Here is a 16,447-nt window from a genome sequence, read left to right as displayed (position 1 = left end):
TTTATTTACATTAGCTAAAACGTGAGGCCAAACTACTGCAAAGAGAATCTAATCAGCTGTGTGTGCAACTGTAGATGCACTGCCAAGTTCATCATTATTATAACCTACAGCTTCCCTCGCCACCCAGATGTTTTTCGCTTTGCTGCGTTCCTCCTGAGGCCTTCCCTGCAAACACACATGTAAGCAAGAGTTGCTCGGCTGGAACAGCCGGTGTGCAGCTCCAGATGCCTTCTCCTCAAGCTGCAAAGCCAGCCTCACTCACATTGCAGACCATCACCCCTTGCTTTGCACCAATGCAAGAGAAAGCATGTCCAGATGGCTGGCCTGACCCAGATTAAATGAACCCCACAGAAAAACAGGTCCAGCTGACCGTACAGGGTAGTGAGAGCTCTTAAACCAGCTCTACTGCTAAGGAAAACCTGTCCCAGATACAAATGCAAAACACTGGCCTCATTCAGAGATAACCAAAAGTCTTCTCACTGATCTCTCTGTCAGGTTCCCAGAGAATTTGTACAATATGTTTAGGGTTGGGTGTTTTGCACTTACAGGTTGTCAGCATGATCCATAGTTTAGGAGCACCACTCAGTTCCTCACCACCACCCCACTCTTGCTGACAAACAAAGCTTTCCAGCATCTCTGACTGGCTCTGACACCTCACTCAGCTCAGCCTATTGATGGCCTAACCTCCAATTATCCAAATCTTTGTCACTCCTCAGCTGGACCACAGACACAGAAAATATCGAAGTGTGACATTTCCAGCACTTACAAAGCTTCAGCCAGTACAAAAAAAAGCTGTTGCTCATTTGCTCAGTAGCATGGGCACATCAAGCCTCACCTCAGCGCAGTGACTTCCCTAAGGATACTGATTCAAGTTCAAGCATTAAGTGTCCTCAGTCCTTACCTTCAAAGTGCTCCTCAGCTTAAGCCCGAGGTAGCCAAAAGAGACACTAAAGCTCCAGGAAAAAAAACTGTTGGTCAGAGCTTCACCCTGCTGGGGTAATGGAGCTCTCCAGAGTAGGTTTAAAGTGTACTGATGTAAGAAGAAGAGCTCTCTCAAGCTTGCTCCCAGGCTGTAGAAACAATTCCCTCGCAAGCCAGGGACTAGCACAGACCTCATTGCTTTTTGCTATGAGAGCAAGACGCTTACCTTAGATGGATTACGTCAGGGCAACATGAGCATCAAAAAGAAAAGGAAGAGGAGGAAAAAAACTACGCCACTTAACAACACCCCCCAACACACACTCAGCTAAAACAACCACCAAAAAGAGTGCAAATGAAACCTGAGACATGCTGTTTTCCTTGCGGGGGGGGAAGATGAGAACACAAACACGTGGGCACTGCATAGCCACGATGCTCAGCACACCGCCGAAGGCAGCTCAAGTACCAGAGCCAGGGCTGAATCTCAGTATTCTGAATCCCTCAGAACTTTTGTTCCTATCTGCCCATCAAATGTCATATGCATGTCAAGGAAATAGGCCCCTCCTAGTGACACTTAGCATACAGAAATGTCAGCAACCTTGAAAATTATAATTCCCTTTAGCATGGTATATAGGAACAAGTCCCATGGAGCCCTGGCCTGGCTCACACCACAAGTACTTATTGCCACATTTCTTTGCTGGAGACTTGCAGTAAATTCTACAAGTAAACAGGCCCAGCTTTCATCATAGAGTAGTAAAAATCTCTTTATAAAAAGGATTTTTTTTAGAGAATATCAATATGTTAAAAGCAAAAAACCAAAACACTCTTGGAGAATGCTAAAAGAAATACATACCAAGGTCAGGGAAAATTATCTTCTTGCCATATCATAAATAATGCCAAAAATTAACTGTGGCTTGAAGGGTCAGGCTCTAGTCTCACCTTCCAAACCTTTTACAGAAGGCAGGTGGTCTAAATAGACCCTGTGGAGTCAGCTCAGTCCCAAGCCTTCATATTCCTCATCTTTGTCCAAGGTGCAGAAGACCCAGCACACAAAATATTTCCTCCCTGATGGGCTGGAGCTCCACCAGCCCTACAGAGGGACCAGAAAACAGAGCCATGCCAGGTGGAGCTGCCAGGTGCTTTAAAGAAGCAAGCCCTGAGATGAGGCCTCCTAATTGCAGACCTGACCCCAGGGTTACAGTAGCCTCAAGAACGAGAGCAAAATCCAGAACATTTACCTTGACACCTAAATGCTGACCCCTCTAGAAAAAGAGGGGCCTCGGTCCAGGCTTTGTTATGATCCTAAAAGGAGACACCTCAGCTCTGCAGCAGGCTGCACCCTATTAGGAATGTTGTAAGCCCAGCTAAGGTCCATGGATAGCAACAGAAATCTCATCCACCACAGGCACTCGCACTCAGTATGTGCCACCATAGCACGGTTGGTAGCCACATAATCTGTGACATGAGCAGAAATGGACACAGGCAAAAGTCTCAGTCAGGAGTCCCCTTCTTCACTCTCTCACCCTTGCAAGCTTTGGACTGTTAAGTAACCTTGTCTTGGAGAGTGATGCCAGGTGTCAGATTATTTCTGAGAGGTGTCTCTCTGGGGGACTGCTGTTGTTCTGTTCTTTTTTCTAATACTTAACATCTAATAAGCAACACCTACTACCACCTGCTACTGTTGTTCATTCACTGATCATCTCATTTTTTCCCCGTTTATCACTGCAACGATGACTGCATTCACTTTCAGTGAAAACTCTATTAAAAACATACAGTGACAGCTTTTCTTTCAGAATTGCAGGGGTCACCCAACACCAGGGGCAAAAGGCAACTCCAGTGCTGTGGCTGTGAGCCACTTACCTCCATTCTATAAATACCCCTAAGTTCTTTACATATCTCTAGTGCTGTGTAAGTAGGACAGAATAATGCAAAATATTATGTAAAACAGTGTTAATGCAACTTCTGGTTAAGATTTAAGGGAGCTAATTTCCTCTTGCTGTCACTAGCATGAATCATGTTTCTTTCTACTGCAGGCAGTGACGTGACGTTAGGTGAAATGTGTGTGAAAAAGAGAATCGGGCCCGAAATACACAAAGATCGAGAAATGTAAGGTTATGGTTGTAAATTGCCCTGCCCACACACACAAAGTGTAATTTGCATTAGTGTAATATGACATTATCTTTCACCCCATAATACACTGTCATTATTGCTCACATTTCCATGGTATCCATTGCTTGATAGGTCCCATGGGACAGATTTTTGCAAAACAGCTCAGCTCCCATTTAGGCAGCAAAATACGTGGCTGGGCTTTCGAGAGTGCTCTGTACACTGGAGGCTGAGCTTGTTTGAACAGGCAGCAGAATTGTCACAATGGGAGCTGCGAGGCACTGAGCATTTTTTTAAATTCTGGCTGTACAGGTTCCCCTAGAGGAGAAGGGAGAAATAAAGATTCCAGCAAAGGTCTCTTTATGACTGGTTTTCGGTTAGTTGGTTTTGGGGGGGGGGTTTGGTTTGTTTTTTTGTTTTGTGTTGGTTTTGGGTTTTTTTGTTTTTGTTTTTGTTTTTTTTTCTTTTCCCTCCAGGCTTGCTTTACTTCCAATAACACAAACTCCGAAGTGCTGTTTGCTAACTCTTGTGATTTTTATCAGGAGTCTTGGGATGCGTGACATAAACCTTCAGGCGTGAAATCTTGCTATGACTTGATGATCTTGGATTACAGTAAAAAAAAAAAAAAAGAGAAGACATTTCTATTCTTCACTACTATGGGGGAAAAATAAGGGCTACAAGATCTAAGTTACAGATCTAACGGTCTGAAAGCCACAGGAAAAATAAAAATAATCTGTGATTTTTTTTTTCCCTTTTCCTTTTTCAAATCTCATGGTTTTAAAACCATCTGACAACCTACAAGCACACAATTTGTGACTTTTAAATACTTGTTTATAATAACAGTGAAATTGAGCAGACTAGTTCAGAGAAGGAAAGATGACTTTCTCCCATGATCTGTGACTGCTAAAAAGGGGACTAAGCAACGTATGGTACAAAACAAGGCATTACCAGGTCTGCATTTTCTGCACCTCAGTGTTCCCCAGCTCACTGCCATGATGCTACACTAACACAGAGATATAATTTTCTTTTTGTTTTGTTTTGGTTTTTTTCCTCCCAAATTTACTTTGATTACCCATTTAAACATGTGGCAATATATTGCACACTGTGGAATGCACATGAAAACAGCACTGAGATCAGACAACAAGTAAATAAAATTGGAGCCTGTCTTCAGCGACTGAAGACTTCCTCCAGCACTACAAGATGTGGGTCTGTTACAGCCCACCCAGTTTGTTAAAAAGCCCCAGAGAAGCATTGATTTGCAAACCCACCCAGCATATTTATCTGAGAGTCAACAGACTTTCTTTATACTAGTCCTCACCCTTGTTTTGGTTTTGATTTCCTCCCCTTCTCTCCCTCTCTCCACCCCCACTTTCTCTGCATTATCCTACACACAGAGGTGCGTCACGCCTTCATGCGCTGTGCCTGGCAAACCCTGCCACTTGCCTCCTGTGCATTACTCCTTGGAGCCCCGCTCCTTCTCTGCTCTCCTCTCTATTGATCCTCATGTTGCTCTGCTCCCCCTTGCACCGTTTCCCTGTATCCTGAACATACCGTTCTGATTTAGGGCTCGACTGACTCGATAAAGAGCTGCACATACAGGAAAGTGCAACTCTGAGTTACATTTCCATCCCCAATCTACCCCCCTCTCTGAGGCAAGGCATCCTTTAATGGCCTGCTCCAGGCATAAATCACATTGATCTCTTCAGTGCTTCGCTCCACTTGGCTAGGAGACTGGGTTGGGAGGGAAGAATATAGACTGAACTCGACCCCGTCAGTCAAGTCTGTCCCCTGTCGGCTTTTCGCCATCCTTTCGCTGCCCGCCTGCCTGGAAGCAGAGCCTACAGAGAGCTGGCAGCTTCGTCTTTGAATGCATTTGAGTAACACATAGCTTGACCAGGGAATGAAAAGGGCTTTTTGACCTCTTAACTTTTGTGTATGGATGCTGCAAGAGAACATCACTCTTATCCCTGTACTAACCTGCTCAAGGACTGTGGCTATGTATGGATAAGTCTGTGTGTGTACACATTTGCACACGGTTCTAAGTATGGTTCGTGTGTCACTGAGATGTGATAATAAATATTTACAGAGCAGCTTATATGAAGAACTGTGGGTGGGGTAAGTTTAAATATTTGGAAAATACAACAACACCTGAGTTTCCGTTATCGCTTCACAAATAAAGCCGTGAGGGGAAAAACATGTACTTCCACAAAAGTCAAAGAGAAGAGTACATTTTTGAAAGGGAATCAACGTTGGAAGAGAACAAGCGACAGTGCTCTTTCAGAAAGACTGAGGCATCTGAAGCAAAGACTCTGGGGGGTGGGGGGGTGGTTTTCGAAGAAGAATCTTGTAATCCCTTTGCATTTCCAAGTGCTAGGGCAGGACTGTGCCTATCAAATGTGCTTGCTTTTTGTCTGATCTATCTGTAAATGAGACTGTTTTACAGCCTAATATATCTCAGTTAGAAGCTAATTTCACACACGCTCATCAGTGAAATTAGTTCTTCAAAAACACATTTAGAGAAGTAAATGTCATCACTTTTCCCCCGTGCCTGTGCCAAGTGTGGGGTTCATAGCCAGACCACTCTGTCTTAGGCACCGTTACAGCACCAAACACAGGTAGCTTGGTGTGGAATACAGATTTAAGGCAGGCATATAAACAGAAAACATCTGCTTTTCCCGTTGCAGAGTTCAGCTGCTTCAGACTATTTTTATATTGGTGCTTTGGTCTAGTGAGCCGAACGCAGGGCTAAGAGTTAGGAGATGTCAGTTGTATTACTGAGTCCGCTGGCGACACTCACTGGGTCTCACTCACCTGACCGGAAACATGAGAAAGATTAAACTAACAAGCTTTGGTTTGTATCTTTGAGATCTGTAGAAGAAAAGTACAAAACTCCAGCCTATTTGGACCCATGAAGCTACTATAATAACAATAATTAACAAAGAAAAATGGAGCTAGACCAAGATTTTCCTACACAGCACTTTTACCAGCAAAAAATGCTATTTCATTGAAATGGAAACACTTCAGTGTTGTGACAGTTATTGAAACATCATTTAGCAAAAAGAAAAGGAGAGCAAGAGGAGACAAAAGCATTTTTATACTAGAATAGCATAGTTGAGGTTTTTTGATTTTTAAACTTCTTTGTCATGACAAAGTATAGGGAAAAAAATCAAAAAGCTAAACAAACCACCTAAAATTAGGCAGAATAAAACCTTATTAAAATAGATGGGAAATGCTTATTCTTGTTCTGACTGAGAAAAAGCACATTAAGAAAGAGCAGAACTTCCCACAAATCTGAAATTCTATTTCCTGCACAGCTAGTAATAAGAATATAACATTATATTTCTAATGCCTATACCTCCACATAAGTATTACTGCACTTACACACCAAGTATTAGCACATGTATACACTTTCTATTCAATAAAGTTGCTATGCAACACTCTGCAACAGACTCCTTCACTTCCGTACAGTGTGCTCAGCTGAAGTAATCTGCTTCCAAATGATGAATCAGTTACTAAATTGTAAGTGGAAACTGGAAGACATCAAACACAATGCAAGGACTCTTCTTTACATAAGACCAACGTGACAAGAAAGAGTAAACTGAAGAAACATTTTCTGCTCCAATGTCAAAAAACCGTAATAACAGAAGCAAAAGAAATTCAAATGATCAGAAATTACTACAGACTCCCTGATCAAAAGCAGGCAGAAATAAACAAAACCAGCCTCCCCCCCAAACCTTGTGCCTTGCCATGAGAAGAAGGGATAAAAGAGCTAGCAGAAACAGCAATGTTTCACCTAGCAACCTGCCACACAATTGCAAAAGGATAAAAACAGCAAATGGATATGGAATTTCACCCCAAGCCCAGGACACAGACATGCCCAGAGCAGAAAGCAACTACCTCTGACTGAGGCTTGGAGAGTATTTTTTTTCCTCTTTACACTTGTTCAGTGACTCGCAGGGCTTGTCACAGCAGCTCACCGCCATGGAATAGAATCACATGGTAATAGGACCAGAACAATATCTGATTTTTTTTTTTTTCCATGCATTTTCAAACAAAACCCCAAAAGGCAGCATTCCTGGGGCTGTAGTCAGGAATGCAAGAGATAAGCAAGAATACTAATGAAGGTGTGATATGTATTAGAAAACTAGGGCACCTCACATTTTCTCTAGTACACTTCAAAGATGACATGCGAATGGAGGAATGATCAGGCAAGGCAGAACCACAGACTTCTTCATCCAGAAGCAAAATCTGAAATTGTCAGTAGCACATTCTGCTGAGAATTGCAAGAAATGAGCTCTCATCCCTCGGACAATCCCATTTTACTTACTTTAGAATCATAGAATCGTCAAGGTTGGAAAAGACCCTTAAGATCATCGAGTCCAACCGTCAACCTATCACTGCCAAGTCCATCTATACCATGTCTTCAAGCACCGTATCTATCCATTCTTTAAATACCTCCAGGGATGGAGACTCAACCACTTCCCTGGACAGCCTGTTCCAATGCCTGACTACCCTTTCAGTGAAGAAGTTTTTCCTAATATCCAACCTAAACCTCCCCTGGCGCAGCTTGAGGCCGTTTCCTCTCATTCTATCGCTAGTTACTAAGGAGAAGAAGCCAACCCTCACCTCGCTACAACCCTCACCTCGCTACAACCTCCTTTCAGGTAGTTGTAGAGAGCAATAAGGTCTCCCCTCAGCCTCCTCTTCTCCAGACTAAACAACCCCAGTTCCCTCAGCCGCTTGTGCTCTAGACCCTTCACCAACTTCGTTGCTCTTCTCTGGACACGCTCCAGCACCTCTACGTCCTCCTTGTAGTGAGGGGCCCAAAACTGAACACAGTACTCGAGGTGAGGCCTCACCAGTGCTGAGTACAGGGGCACTATCACCTCCCTGGTCCTGCTGGCCACACTGTTCTTGATACAGGCCAGGATGCCATTGGCCCTCTTGGGCACACTGCTGGCTTATGTTCAAGCGGCTGTCAACCAACACCCCCAGGTCCTTTTCCGCCAGGCAGCTCTCCAGCCACTCCTCCCCCAGCCTGTAGCACTGCATGGGGTTGTTATGACCCAAGTGCAGGACCCAGCACTGAGCCTTGTTGAATCTCATGCAGTTGGCCCCGGCCCATCGGTCCAGCCTGTCCAGGTCCCTCTGTAGGGCCTTCCTACCTTCCAGCAGATCGACATTATTTGCATAGTGCCTCTTACTTGATTTGGGGCTAGAAGGACTCTTCCCATGGCAGCAAGTTTTACAGCCTAATTACAAACTGGGTGGAGAACTTCTTCCTTAATGGACGTTTGCCACCTTTTGGTTACACTGGATGCCCTTTTCTTCTTCTGTCACAACTGAGGTAGGAGAGCCTATACATCCTTTACACTACACATAATGAGTATGGCACACGCAAATAGCATTTGTCAGCTCCTTGTGGGATATTGTTTCAAAGCCTCACAAGTCTCACTGTAAGGAAGGGCTTTCAGTAACATGTTAAGAATGAACACAGGTAAGCAGAATTTAGACATATCCAATTTGGGCATTTCAACTTCAGCCTTGCTGACCTGCCAAGAACAAAAAATAAGTTTATTTAACTTATTTAATGGGTGATACTTTTTCCTCTACCATGTCACTACTGTTTTCTTAGAGTCATTCTGAATTTCCTCCCTCCTAATTTTCTGGCATCACTTATTTTTTTGCTTCACGTAGTATGAAATTTCTCTCAAATTCTCCAGAAATTTCTCACTTCAGTATGTGGACTTTTCAAATGCTGGCTGATTATTAGAGCATTACTGTTCTTTGGGCACTAAATAATCTGCGCAGACAGACCACTTCAGCACTCTTCAGCTCATGCAGTAATGACTCAGGTTCCCAACCACTTCGTCCATTCTCCTGATAATAAACTGCCATTATTCAGTCCCCATGGCCAGACTCCTCTGTGAAAACTGGTCCCTACCTGGGTGCCCATGTGGAAACCTTTGAAATGGCCACCAGTGAACGCTGGGCCACATTGTCCCATCACAGCCTTCTGAACATGGCCAAGCATCTACCTTTGGGATTAACCCCCCTGCCCCTTCCCAAATATCTCATGCTCCCACCAAGACCTCAATCTCCCTCTACCTCCTGCTGTGTTATTCCCCTCTGTCTTTTCCAGCACCTGCAACTCCTCCAGCTTCATATCATCAGTACATCTCACTAATAGACTTTCCTCTTGCTTCAGATCAGTAATGAAGAACTTTAAAAAGACATTAAAAAAAGATTTGTGGCCAAAGATCCCATTAATTATGTTTGCTGTACCCCACTAGGCACCTTCTTCCAACGCAACTCATTCCCATTTATCACAAGAAGTGTTTACAGCCTTTTCACCAGTTTTCAACCCTCAAGTCAGTGCTTCCTCTCCCAGGGAATCCGATTTTTTTTTTTTTTTTTTAAATTAATGGCAGGATGTCTTTCTTCCAAAATGTTGTCTGCACGTAATCACAGATTTATGTAGCGAGAAAGATACATAAATGTTTAACCACAGAGTGGAAATTAAAACAGCATCAATTTCATACAGGTAAAGTTTTATATTGATCAAAGGAGCAGACAAGCAGTGTCATGGCCAGGACAGTCAGGGGAAATTCAACAGCCCGTGCTCTGCAAAGGTCAAGCAAGATGATTGAAAGTGTCCCTAGTCCCTCTGCATGGATGGAGCAGGTCCCTGGTGGGCCAGTTCTGATGCTGCTCACATCACTCCTCCCTGGGGCAGCTCCTGCTGGCAGAGGAGCAACTCCAGCTGTTCCGGGAGATAAACAGGAATAAAACAAGGCCTCGATGTTTTGTCAGTCAAGCTTTGCTCCTGACTGCTGGTGTCCAACAATTAACACAGCAGACATCTACAGGGGTCAACTGGATATTGTTCAAGATGTTCCCACTTGACATCAAGGTTAAGTCTACCCTGATAACAGGGATCAGCCTCAAAGTGGTCTTTGAGCACAGACTCATAGGATTCCTTATGAAGCAGGGAGGAAAGGGAGCTGCATAACATGAGGACAGTGCTGCCCTCACACGGACAGCCATACGCTTCATGGAAGGGGCAAGTTTGCCACGCACGACCTCCAGGCCACGTCCTCCCAAGAGAGATGCCTCCCCGCCCGCCCAACACCGCAGTGCATGCCCACAGCCAGGACTGTGGCTGGGTCCCAGCCCTCTCCTCTCTGGAAAAGGGGCAGAGAAATGGAGGCAGGCTGGGGAATTTGTTCTGCTAACAGTTGATAGCCAAAAGGTTGTTCTTGGCTCCCATCTTTATCACCCTACAATGGACCTGTTATATGCCTGGGTGTGCACTCAGTGTCCAAACCAGCTGCTCCTCTGCCTGGCACCTTCCTGCCACGTTGGGCACACAGGACTGTGCCTCAGTTCCTCCATCACACCTTTCAGCACCCTCTGTCTCTAGCTATTACCCAGAGATAAAAATACACCCAGGAAGAGGGACAAGACCCCTTTCTAGAAGGGCTTTGCATGGAGCCACAGACCCTGAAATCTGCCTCCATAGCACGTCCAAGAAATAGGTGGCATTGTGAAAGTGACTTTAGCACAAGGAAAAACATATGATGCAGACTGGGAGGTCAGCTGTGCAAACTTCCTCAGATCTGGAAAAGAAAAAGGAGCATCTGAGCTTGAGAGAACGATTAGGAGAGCTCTGGCAAGGTCTTAGCCACTGCAGACAGCCTGATTAGGAAGATTACGGGGAAGAGCAAAGAGACTTCCTGCCATTCTGCAAGACAGAAAAACTTGTGGAAGAAATGCCTAAAGTCTCACAGGACTGCATGTGGCAGCTGCTGCCTTTGCACAAGGGATAGCCAGAAACATTGGAGTGACACAGCAGACCGAGTTCAGTGCTCTTGCAACTCCCCAACCCCAATAGCATGCAACCGGCCTGACGTTTCGCTTCCCTCCACCTGGATACAACCACTGGGAAGCCTGAGCCACCTCCATCGGTGTTTCCTGCAGTTAAATAGCAACTGCAACGCCTGCTTACTCGCTCCAGGGTTGCAGGGAGAACAACACTGACTTGAGTGTTAAAAAAAAAAAAAAAAGAGGGAGAGGAAGGGAAGAAGAGGGAAGAAACAGTTCAGCGCCAATAAAAGCTTCAAAGCATGGCAAAGAGGCTGGTCTTGTCCCCATCCTCTGGGAAGGGAGGAGGTGAGGGCTGTGGAGGGGCCACCAGTACAGAGCACATGGGAGCAGCCCACAGCCCTGAGGTGGCACAGACCTCAGGGCTGCAGCACCTTTCTGGTTTGCCTGCAGACCTAAGCTGTGGAATGTGTCTCAGATCTGAAGGGTACCGGCAAGCAGCAGTTCGGCTGCTGACACATCCAGGCCCGCTCGCAGCCCTATGCCCAGCAGTGCTCAGCCCGGCTCATACACACATGCCAGCTCTCAGCAGGGACAGTCAGCACAAAAGAGGGAGTACAAAGCATAGATAGGATAAGGAGGAGAGACAAAATAGCCAGTGCTACGCACCCCTAAGCTGTAATGGCGTAAAAATTTTTCAGATGAGAGGACCTGGAAGAGCATGTGAAAGCCTAAGCTAACCAATTCTCCCTGCTTCCACCAGCTCACCCCTCTCCAGATCTCACACACATCCCTTTTTGAGGTTGCAGATGTCATCAAACCTGCAATATCTTTCAGTAAGAGCAAGGAGCAAGAAAAAACCCTTTATTGCACATTGTTCAGCTTCAGCTCCTAAGCCATCGGCATAGCCCTACATGAAGGATGACCAGGGCAGATATGCTGGAAGACTGTAGTTTTCGTGCCCATCCAACAATACCTCTTGGCCCCATGACAGGGAAAAGCCTGCATACTCAGTTTGCACCTGAACCCAGCCTGGAAAATAGCACCACACACATCCTTACTGATCACATATTTCTCAAAACCCAGGCTGAGCAGGTGTGAGAGGGAAGCATGACTTACTAGGCACACGGTTGATAGCTTTCAGGGGTCTCAGGACGCGGACAGTACGGATTGCAGACAAGTTTATGTTTTGGAGATCCAGCGAGTACTCCACCATCCTGCAGAAGGGAAGAGAGAGAAAACAAACAAACAAAAAAATAAAGTTTAAAAGAATCCAAAATCTTGGCTTGAGTCACAGAGTCGTTGTTTCTTTATTGAAGGGTTCCTGGAAGTCATGGAGATGAAGCCTGAGTCTTTGGGAGCAAAGCTGAAGCCTCTGGGAGCCCTCCAGGAGTGGTACTGGAGCTCACGGCTCCCCTGTGCAGAAAACACAGCCTGTCCATGGGATGGCAGCAAGGCAGCTGGCAGTGAGAGCGTGTCATGAGGACGCAGCCCAGGAGCTGCGATAACACTTACCTGCTGTGACCGTCAGTAGGGAAAGGAGCTGCAAGAAGATGCTCCAATGAGGACCGTGTGCACCTAGTGGGGTGGACATTTCCCACGAGGCCAGGAGAAGGGGGCTGCATAGCTGGTTCTGCTGAGCGTTACCTGCAGCACAGCAGGGTGCTCCCCATATTCCCCTCACCTCACAGTGCAGGATGGTGTACCTGGAGGCGGCTTCAGCTAACTTGTTTTAACTCACATAGAAGCAAACTCTCTACTTAAAGCAGTAACTGCTTCAGCTAGGTGGGAAGGCTTCTCCCATAGCTGTGAATCACTTCTTTCTGACACCAACCGAAAGGGGAAAAGCCTAATTTTAGGACATATGCTAGACCTTAACTTTCCTAACCCAACAGCATGCTCCCTAAATAACCTCAAAGTGCAAATAGCTATGACTAATACATTGGCTTTGCTACAAGAGCAGCAGGTGCAGGTGAAAAAAAGTGACCTGGCCCAGCATCCCTTAGTCCAGTGCTCCCCTCTGCGCCCAGTATGGCAAATATCCAGTAACTTGCCTGCCTCTTGGAAAGCACAGCAAGAAACTGGTTTATACTAACCATTTACCCTGACCAACAATTTCTACTTAAGGATCTCAAAGCACTTTGCATGTTTTAGTGAACATAGGTGTATGAAGCCTCCAGGAAGACATGGGCTGTTGTCACCAGCTTCCCCAGGGTGACCCTGATGTACAGATGGGATCAAGAGGGTGACAAAGTTGGCAGGTGCAACAGCAGCAGAGTCAGGACAGGAACTGCTTCTCCTGAATCTCTTCTCAGATGTGAATAACGAAGCTACAAAAAGTTCCCTTTTCCTTTCAACACATTCAAGAAATGGGAAGGGAACAGGGGCCACAGACTTTTGTTACTGCACCCCTTCTTAAACCAAAAACATCACAATTCCTATATAAAGACACACAAGTCAATAGTCCAGTAGCTTAAAGCCCACCCGAATCCCTCCGCCCAGGAACCACCAAGGAGTGGATCAGAGAGCCTAAGTGAGACATCGAGAGGGAAATGGGGTACAGCCAATCTGTAAGAAATATCAAGGAGAGGACTTGAGTGAAACTTGAGTGAAACAGACTGATCCTTCCATTGATCACCCTCTTCACTCAAAAGGACCTTGAAGAGCAAATATCTAGTTATCTATCTACACCTTTCACAAAAGGGACTTGTCAGAGTGATACATTTTCAAACACAATGGGGTAAACCTGTCGAAGTGTTGTGATTATTCTCTCTCATGCTCTCTTTCTTTCTCTCCCTTTCCTTTCACTCTGTTCTCTCATGCACTTTTAGGGTAATTGCATGAAATAATTCTTCCTCTGAAATGCAGTGGCATTCATTTACCTCCCTGGAGCTGTCAGTTCCACATACACCGAGTGCAGAAGGAGAGAGGAGGGATTTCATGCAGATAATCAAAATATTCACACCCTCCAAAAAAAACGCAACTCAAAAAAACCCCACCCCAAACCAAGTAGCAATACCTAGATAGCCTATAGAAAGAATTAGTGATAGACAGAGGCTTGGGTCCAGTCAGATGAAATTTGGAATTGTGTATAAAGGAGGAAAAACACACACTGATATAAATGCACAGGCATCAGGCATCATGCAAAGGACATAACTACATTGTGCAGGTGAACACAGTACAAAGGGCCTTAAGTAAGCACTGATCATCCTTGCTCCAAAAGCACAAAGCACAATTGCCTCATCAGCATGTTGTCACTCCAGAATTAGACAAACCTACTGAAACTTTAGAACTACAGTTATGGGCAAAGCATCGTATAGACGTAACTGTATTGCTCCCAGGACGTGGGCTAACATCTCTTCACGGCACAGAGACCTGACACATAGAGGCTGCTCCATGACTGAAGGAGTCCCTGCGTTGCAGTTTATTATAGGAGGCAGGTATATGCACAGAAACGAAAAAGTCTCCAAGCTTGGTGAAGTCCCACAGAACATCCTTTCCTCTCCTAAAAAAACACATCCCCTAGAGCACTGGGTTGAGGTCAGACCTCTGAAGGCAAAAAAATTACTTTTGAGCAGTAGCAGAACAACCTGAAACGCACTTTGTCAGAAACCAAATAAGAAAATAGCGCAAAAATACATCTAATTTCAAAAAGTAGACTTTTCTGAACTGCAAGTGATCAAATGAGAAGTTCTGAACACCACAGCCCTCACAGAAACTGAACACAGGGGAACAGCACAGAACTAGGGCTGAGATGAAATCAGTGGGCAGAGGTGACACGCTTTCTTAGACTCAGCCATACGAAATTCATTTAAAAATAGAACCTCCATTTACAAACCTTTCGAGGTTTGTCCTCTTGTAGCTACGGCCATGTTGCTGACATTACAATAGGAGTCACCTTAACCAGATGCACATTGCTGCCCTCTCCTAGGTGGAATAAGCTTTCCACCTATATAGCACAGTCCATACGTCACTAGAATAGTAACAATCATCAAAGCAGCGAGCACAGGTCCTTTTGGAGCAAGATGAACGCTACCCTAGCTGCAACTGCGTAGTTCCTACAGCCAGTGAGCCAGCCTCCTGCAGCCCTCAGTGGCTGCAGATTTACTGTGATTACGTTCCAGTTTAGCTAGGAAAAAAACACTGAACAGTCAATCACTGCCAATGAAAACAGCAGGCTGTTCCCAAGGATGGGTCAGAGAAGGTCAACTGTTAAATTTTTCAGAGAGCAACTTCCAACAAAAACGAGCTCAGCCCTAGCAGACCCCCTTCTGCCTACAGTTCTTCCTGAGGCCTCCTGGTCTTGGGCATAATAACAGAGACACAGGGTGCTTAAATCCCTGCAGATGAGTTATGCCTATTGTAGTAACGTAAATCATATCCAAAACAACTGCAACACAATTCCAGTGCAATTTTGCATTAGGGCCACTCATTTTCGCCTTTTTGTTCCTAGTGATGGCTTTAGCATCAGCTTATGTTCACGCTTCTCTTTGCACAAGAGTAGCATGCCCATACCATGATGGACTGCAGGTGACCAGGGTGAAATGAAATTCCATTAATTAACAAAAAAAAAAAAAAAAAAAAGAAAAACCACCAAACATTTTCTGTGTAGGTAAAACTAATGAATCCAATTGTTGCCTCCTTTCTCTAATGAAATGGGATCTCTCAGCGACTCTGCTGGGGCCTGTGGGCATCTGCAGCATTTCAGGGATTGCCAGCCCAGCTCTTTTTGCTCTTATCTTTCCCCAGCCAGCCCTGCTCCCCACTGCCTGGAAACCCTATACACATAACCCCTCTAGATTTGGACTGTACCTGATCTTCTACTGCCACATGTAGAGGTGGTAACAGGTTGACAGAGAGTCAAAAGGGCATGACACAAAAAGTGGTCAGCCAGAAAGTGGCAGCAGGTTTATGTTAGGCAGTTCACATTTTCCTGTGTCTGTGTCTCAAGATCTTGTGATGGTGGATTAGGTGCACCGTGCTTATTTGGACTCTCAGGCAGGCACTTGACCTTCAGTGCTTGGATCTTTATCACACCAGCAACCCAGGAACCATGTGGTTGCTGGGTGTTCATAAACCAAGAGCAGGGAAACGTTAAAGCTAGTACAAAATAGTTGCCTCCTTATTAACCTCCAGGAGCTTTCCAGGCTCCTTTTCCTTGCTTTGTTGCAGCTCAGTGCCATGAGCAAGGGTAGCCCCCACAACCTGACTGCCCTTCATCTAGTTATCGCCTCTTGGCTGCTTTAAGCATGTCTTGTTTGTAAAGGCCTTGGTTTCTTTAAGGTCCAGGGGCAGTCAGACAAAGTCGAGGAAATAAAATAAAATAAAATAAAATAAAATAAAATAAAATAAAATAAAATAAAATAAAATAAAATAAAATAAAATAAAATAAAATAAAATAAAATAAAAAATAAATAAACAAACACAAACCAAAACGTGCTGGTTGTGAGATCTCATTTCCCCTTACCATGACAGGGCAGGGGGGAAGCGCATCTCTCCCAAGGGAAACGGCAGCTCATTTCTGGTACGGCTGAAGTATTTTGTGGCCTCTGGTGTGGGTGGGCAAGTGCAGGGGCAGGTTAAGAAGCTGGAACTATGC

The 16,447-nt window shown here is 45.1% G+C and overlaps 1 protein-coding gene across 1 annotated transcript in view; it reads right to left on the bottom strand.

Annotated features, from left to right (window-relative positions):
- CACNA1I (calcium voltage-gated channel subunit alpha1 I) overlaps nucleotides 1-16,447 on the bottom strand; it is a gene marked incomplete at both ends in the record, with an annotated part of 159,604 nt that overhangs the window by 59,473 nt on the left and 83,684 nt on the right. The window contains one exon of the mRNA XM_082309099.1: nucleotides 11,968-12,065. Within this exon, the coding sequence (XP_082165225.1) occupies nucleotides 11,968-12,065 (98 nt within the window). The remainder of the gene's footprint in view (nucleotides 1-11,967; nucleotides 12,066-16,447) is intronic.

Source organism: Platalea leucorodia (assembly GCF_965183815.1).
Source record: "Platalea leucorodia genome assembly, chromosome: 4".
Taxonomy (NCBI): domain Eukaryota; kingdom Metazoa; phylum Chordata; class Aves; order Pelecaniformes; family Threskiornithidae; genus Platalea; species Platalea leucorodia.
The sequence above is the reverse complement of the archived record's forward strand: the minus strand, read 5'-3'. Positions and strand labels throughout refer to the sequence as shown.